Below are 7198 nucleotides of genomic sequence, written 5' to 3' on the forward strand. Positions count from 1 at the left end.
AGCACGTCCCCCACGGCGCCGCCAGCAAGAAGATGAGCAAGGTGGAGACCCTCCGCTCCGCCGTCGAGTACATCCGCGCCCTGCAGCGCCTCCTCGCCGAGCACGACGCCGCCGCCGCCGCCGCCTTCCCCCCGCCCCGCGGCGCCGTCGGCGGCTACTCGTCGGCGTCGCCCTCCTTCGGCTCCTCGGCGCCCGGCTCGCCGTGCTCCTCCGAGGAGAGCGGCTGCGAGGCGGCGCTCAGCCCCGACGAGCGGGACCTGCTCGACCTCACCGGCTGGCTCGGCGCCTACTGACCCGGYGGCGGGGCTGGCGCACCGCGCGCGCGATGCTTCCCCGCGTCCGCAGCTGGCGGAGGGGGGCAGGGAACGTCCGTCACGCCGGACAAACTCTGTTTTATACCCAGCTTGAACTGCCGAGCGGGAAGCACTGGCCTATGAAGACTTATTTTTGTACGGGGAATTTTTTTTCTTTTTTTAAAGCAAAAAAGGGTGAGGAGAGAACTGCTTTAGCCAGCCCCTGCCCCTGCTCTCCAACGCTGCCGGCTGGGACGTTTCGGCAAGGTACACGCTTTAGATAAAAGTTCTTTTCAACACTTTACTAAAGGACTGTAAAGTTATCTTGGGTCTTACCGGGGTGTCCAAGTTTGCCTGGTGTGAAGGTTCACATCTCTGAAAACTGAAGTCTTTTTTTTTTTTTTTTAAATGTATTGAAGGCATTTTTGTATGCACTTGTTAGGATTTCATAAGTTGTACATATGCAGTTTTTAAAAGTATCATATTTTATGTAAATGGACTTTATAAATAAAAACCTATTTATAAATGGCTTCTGGACTGTAAGGTGCATATATTCACCAGAAGTACCAAAGGTAACTCCTGCCTGAGGCAGTGTCAGCGCATGGGGCATGTGCGTGAAGTGAAAATAATGCATGATACAGCAGAAAGACAGGTCTGTTGGACCAGGCTTCCTGTGCAGAAGGGAATAAGGAGCAGTAAGGCATAACCACCCAAGGCTTGCTCTTTTTCCATTCAAATTTCCGATTCAGCTGGCTGCAARCACTGCAGAGACAAGGCACAGGGAAAAGCAGGTGTGTGCAGGAGAGACAAGGTGGGTCCAACACCAAAACCTCCCTCCAGCCAGTGTCCTGCTTCTGCAGGATGCAGAAGATGCTGCAAGCTGTACAGCCCTGTCAAAAAAGGCAAGGAGGGAGAAGGGGTATTTGAGGTTTGTCCTGTTGACTGCTCCTGGGGATTAGGTTGGGGTGCCTTTATTCAGAGAAATTACATTTCTGAAAACTGGTTATTCAAAAAGCAATAGCAGTTGCTAACTTAAAGCCCCCTTTAACTGCATGTGCATGCAGCCAGATGCAATTCATTAGTATCATGTTTTCTCACTGCCTCTAGAATTACTTAAGAACAGTTGTCAGACTCCTGATCTCTATCTATTACTCCTGGGCCCATGCTGAAGGCCTGCATCAGTGGAGGTGTGCCAGAGGAAAGGAAGATTGCTATGAACTGAAATACAGTTATGATGGCAGGGAAAACTGAGAGTTTGTTACTTACCTTACATAGCTCTAGTTAATTTTATTAGTTGAGTGGAGCAAAATGGGCTGGCCTGTGGAATATGCTGAGCAAACAAAACAGAATGGCTTATTAAAATTGACCTACTTTGCAGGGACTCCATGTATAACCTCTCCACTTCTTAAATAATTGGAAGGTAAAGTTCCTCTCCTGCTTTATAGTTTGAGTGGCATGGTCACACTCAGTAGTCCCAAATTTGGAATTAYAGTGGGTGCTTTAGAACTCAGCTCTATTAAAAAAAATTCCATCTGTATGATTCCATTTGAAAAAGCTGAAGCCCCCTGGGAAAGCAGAAGCTCTAATGACAAGGTGGTGTTTAGGAGCCTGCAAACCCTACAAGGGGAGAGCTATTGCTGGGGAATGGTTATTGTGCTTCGAGTCCATACCTTAATYAAAGTTAGCTCTAGTAACAGTCTTTTTGGAGGACCCCAGGAATCGAAGTGTCAGTGCTTAATAAAGCACTCAAAGGTTTTGCCCTGTATTGCTTTAAAAGAGCCACAGCAGCAGAGGTACAAGTAGAAGCTGCAAGCTGATCTGCAAGTTAAATAATCTGGTACACTCAGGAGCTGCAAAGAGGGCTGGTGGGGTGGGGGATGACAGTACCTGCTGCAGGGTTAGGAGCATCACTCTCCAAGCACCTCCAAAACTTCAGTCCAGCATAAACCAACAGATTTCCACGTACTTATTCTCAACCTGGAACAATTGCATACCATCTCTTCCAAGTGATTTAGAGAGGAAGACTGTTGCATTTATCTTCACAAGTGTCCCATTGTGGCAGAAGCTAGGGGTCATTTGTGTAGAGAATTTTACTACTGCTTAACAGGGTATTTTTTTTCTTCCTTAGGAAGATTGATCATTTTTGAGCCAAATATTGCCTTTGGAAATATTAAGTCAAACCACTCCCAACATTATTACTAGCTCCACTGAATCACCCAAAATACTGTTGCAGTGATGTCAAAGCAGCACCAACTGTAACAATACAAGCAAGAAGTTAGCTGTGAATAGTTTTCACTTAAGGAACATTAATAAGGAGAAAGATAACCAGAGCTCAGAGCATCCCAAACTACCTTAATGCTGTCAGCTAGTGCTTCAGTAATAAACAAATATGGGTGATGAAGAAGCTGCAACTGAAACATCAAGACCTGTATCACGTCTCAAATAATGAAAATCTTGCTAGGAATATTGAATAAACAAAAAGTAAATATTTTATGTTTTGAAGTTAAGGCAGGCCACTGTATGTTCTGGTTGCCCTGGTAATGTCCAAATACAGTTTACYTGGGGGAAAACCAAGGTGGTCATGAGACTTCTCAGTGCTTTGGGGGTGGGGTGAGCAGGGGGAAGAGAAGGACCTATTGCTGTTTTAGAAAGGAGAGATGGACAGAAAGACTTCTTTGCCCAGCCGTGGTGACTACAAGTCACTAACAGATTCCCAGATCAAAGCTGCTGAAAGGCTACTCCAGAAAGATGAGTATTGAATCATTCTGCCCTGTTTCAAAAGCATTATGGAGAGCATTAGCTTTTTAAGAAAAAACCTTCTATTAATAATTTTAGGAGTATTAAAGCTTCAGTTAGAAATTTGCATGTTAACCTGGTTATATCACTTCCATCCTTTCACTTCACCAGCCAGCATAAAAGTATGCCTAATGGTACATTTAAGTCCTTGAATCCAACTTGTGGCACTAAGAGGAGCAAAAGCTATTTAGCCTCAGTTTTTATTATCTGTAGCTTATCAATTCAGACACTGTAYGTGCATCTAGAAAACACTTCATCAAGTGTTTCAGCTGACTTCACAGGAGAGAGATCAAGATTGGTCTTGCAATGGTCACAGGGGCAGCAGGCACCTTTGGTTGGCCCTGCCAGCCCTTGTTCTGCTCCAGCTGCAGCCAGCTGAGAACTGCCCCAAAAGACTTCTGGTCCTACAGGCTCACCCCTGGGCCTCTGCTCTGTACACAGGAGAGAAGAGTGCCAGAGCAAAGCCTCAGAGATGAGTCCTCTGACCATTGAGGTCACCTCTGAGCAGCAAAAGCAACACAAGGTCCACCTTGGCCAGACCAGCCTCACCAGCCTGGAGGAGCCACCTCCAAGCAGCAGTGGGAAATTTGGTGTCCACATTGGCTGCATTTAACAGAGGGCCGGGGCTAGGGGCTTTTGGGAAGCCTGGGTGCCTATCTGAAAAGCCACCCAAAACACTTGTGCAGGAACAGGGAACATCTGATGAGCAGGTCACTTCTCTTTGGATGTATAAATAGAAATTCAATGCCTACAGTGGAAAGTTCAACTCTCCAGGGAGTTAGGAAGACAGCCCTAAGGTACAGGGCTGAAGTACAGGCAGGACAGTCAGATTCAGGCAGAAAGTGCTGAGGATTTCTGGGAATTAAGCAGGGCGCTGAGTGGCAGCAGGTCRGGGAGCTGGGAGGCTCATCGATATGCGGCTACAAAACATACACTGCTGTAAGCCACAGATATTTGCATCCACCAACAGTCACCCCTGTACAAATATGGGGAGGAAACCAAACCTGAACAATTTGCTAACAGGTCTCCAACCGCTCGGTTCTGTAGCCTACTGTTTTCACTTGTTACGCTGTTATTCCTCTCAGCGTGCTCTTTACTGTTTATGCATTGCTTCCTAATCTGCCTCCAGCTCCTCTCACATACCACCAAAGCTGTTCAAGGTTCCCATTTTCCTGTCCAGCTCTTCAGGCGTCATGGACATTTCTAATGAAGCAAAAACAAATTGCAAGACTGTCAGGACTAGCTGGGCTGAAAGCACACTTGTTCCCAACCAGGTTCTTTTTCTTCGACATTTTGAGTTGCTCAGCCTGAAGCTTCTTTCTTGTTACCCAAAGCAAATCAAGTCTAGCACATGTTAAAGTAGGTCCCCACAACTGCCTGTGCATTACAGCATTGTAGAGTTTTGAGTGATGCTCTTGCACCTCACRGGCAACCTGAGGTTGGGCTTCACAACCACCCTCTTTCCAAGAGTCTTACTCACTTGTGCAAAATTAAAATGAGTAGCTTTGTAATCAAGGGCAACATAGGCTGCTACAAGACTTGTGGATCACATGCAGCACTAAGGCRGCAGCACATTGGAGCCCCTGCAGTTTCCCCACGCAGATGGAGATGGTGCTTCCCAGCCAAGCAGCTTGTTCACATGGAGCACCCAGCCCCAGTGGCTTGGTGACAGCTTTGGGTTGAGCACTGCTCRTTCAATACACTCTAGGGCAAGTGCCCACGGGAAGCGGGCTTGCAGTACTCCCTCACACCTCATGATATTGCTGCAAATACCAGGTTTACCACAGACTCTCCCKTAGAGAATGGCCAACTACTGGCTGCAATTTATAAAAACTTGCTTTTACATGAGCACCTCTGGAAGATCTGGTTACAGAGCAAGCAGAGCACAGCAAGCAGCCAGGCAAGCTGCCACATATCAGCTCGCTTTGCCTGCCCTCTGGGAAAATACTCATCTCCTCAGCCTTCGGTCTGTACACCCAGGCTTTGCACTGACAACAGTTTGCGGGCAGACGCCTGTATGCCACAACTAGTCCCAAGGCCATTTCACTCCTCACACGCAGCTCGCAGAACAGCCAGCTAACAGTAACAATTTTCAGTCATTTCTTACCAGGATTGGAATTAAGCCAGGAGCCTGGGAGTGGGGTTTGTTAACAGCAAGGCAGCCCCTCRGACACTCAACGGCAAGCAGAGCTGGCTCGGCTTCGAGCACACACCCTGCACTGCTTTCAGCAACACCTTCAGCAGAGAGCATGTCTGGGAGTAGTAGGATTAACAATATTAAAGCAGCATCAGCTATAGCCACAAGCTAATGCTACACCCTTACAGAAAAGGCAACCCTATCAGATGAATTGGAAAAAAAAAAATCTCTGAACACCACAGATCCATGGCTCCTTTTGAACTTCATGTGTTATCCACCTCCTGGTATCAGAGGAGCTCCATGGGGTACTTCCAGGGGTATTCACTGGACCTCGCCACAGGGCACCTCAGGTAGGGCTCTGAAGGTTGCTTTTTGGAGAAGCAAGTTGCTGCTCCTGTGACCAAGTCTGTGGACATGGAGAGGCTGTATACTCAAACAGTCTTTTATTATATGATTCTTTCCAGGCATTATTTCCTCATAGTAGACATCAAGCAAGCAAAAGGTAGATTTCAGAAAACCCAAGACAGACATTTAATATCTGCCCTAGATATGAGGCTTGCTCCATGAGGGAGAAGGAGGAACATGGAAACCAGAAGGAGAAGCAARTGCCAGAGAAGCTGGCCAGCAATGTCAGGTGCATTAAATCAGAGCTGTAGCCACAGAGAAATGACCTGCAGCAGTAGGCTAACCTAGTGACTTTGGTCATGTCTTTCTTCATGTAGCATAGCATGCAGGCAGCAGGAAAGGAAATAACATTGACCTCAATCCTATAAACACTTCTGCTCATACATAGATATCACAAGCATAAGTAGCAGAAGAGAAGAAACCTCTGATACACAGCTGCTTTGCTATCAGGACCAGAGGTAGTGCTTTAATCGCAGCAAAGCCCTGGCCTGCAAGCAACCATCTCACTTCACTTGCCTCTTGGTCTCCTTTCATCTCCTGGCCTCAGCCCCACCGCTTCAGAACTACACTGCAATAGTTATCCAAGCACCAGACACAGTAAATGGGGCTGGCTTTTTTAAGTTGTTTTTTTCTTTTCTTTTTTAAAGGGGAAGAAAAACCAACAGAGAGGCATTTACAGCCCCAAGGGGAATTTTCTGTTAAAGTCACTGCCAAAAAAATGACCAATTTGTAAGTGAGATGTTGACACTTTTATAACACAGCAAATATCTTTCTTTAGAGCAAAACACTTCAAGTTCTTTTTAAGAGATGGATTTTGTCAGGATATCAAGTACTAGGAAGAAGTGTTGTAATACTGCAACGCATTTTCCCTTTCTCTCCGTTTCCCAGTTTCATAAACTGAATTCCTTGAAGATTTTACAAAGGAGTTAGATCCCCTTTAGCAAAGTTATGTATGAAAAGAACACGTGAAACCCATCAGGTAAATAAAAATGTTTTAAGAAGAAATAGTGCATACAGTCTTCCTCTTACCAGCATCACAAGGGCAAATGTTTCTTTCCAGCCTCCTGACACCAGCCTAGGTGCAGGGAGGGCTTGCTTAAATATAAGGACAGCTAATTGCAGTAATTGGCAGCAGCTGCTTCCCCCAGCGAGGCACATGTGTGCGTGGCCGATTGCTCCGGCTGCTCTCTGCTGGGAGATGTCTGGCACCGGAGCAAAGTGTGCAACACGGAGGGGCAACCACGCTTTAGGCGGATTTAAACTCACAAATCAGGGGAAGGAGTGATTCCATCTATTTTTACCTCCCCGTCAGGCAGGGCCCAGCTCCCCAACCACCAGACGTGATACCTTCCAGCCAGTGCTGATTGCTGGTGAAAACAGCAAGGAAGCAAGGAAGAAGCAAGCCCAGGGTCCACCTCTGCCGCCCGCGGCAGCGCTGGGGTCCCACGGGGCTGCAGCGCTGGGATGCGGGGACGGCACGGCCAGGGAGGGAGCGCGTGGCGGTGGCGGGGCGCGAAGGGAAAGCCTCTTCAAGCCTTACTCATTAGTATATAACTGAACAAGTAAT

At 47.3% G+C, this 7198-nt stretch overlaps 1 protein-coding gene across 1 annotated transcript in view; it reads left to right on the forward strand.

The window, feature by feature from the left end:
* The window catches only part of ASCL2 (achaete-scute family bHLH transcription factor 2), a 6534-nt gene extending 5711 nt beyond the window's left edge, over positions 1–823 (forward strand). The window contains exon 2 of the mRNA XM_026078856.1: positions 3–823. Coding sequence (XP_025934641.1) covers positions 3–293 — 291 coding nt within the window. The 3' untranslated portion in view covers positions 294–823. The remainder of the gene's footprint in view (positions 1–2) is intronic.
* Positions 824–7198: the final 6375 nt, after the last annotated feature.

The sequence above is a fragment of the Apteryx rowi genome, unplaced genomic scaffold, assembly GCF_003343035.1.
Source record: "Apteryx rowi isolate R43461 unplaced genomic scaffold, aptRow1 scaffold_49, whole genome shotgun sequence".
NCBI classification, from domain to species: Eukaryota; Metazoa; Chordata; class Aves; order Apterygiformes; family Apterygidae; genus Apteryx; species Apteryx rowi.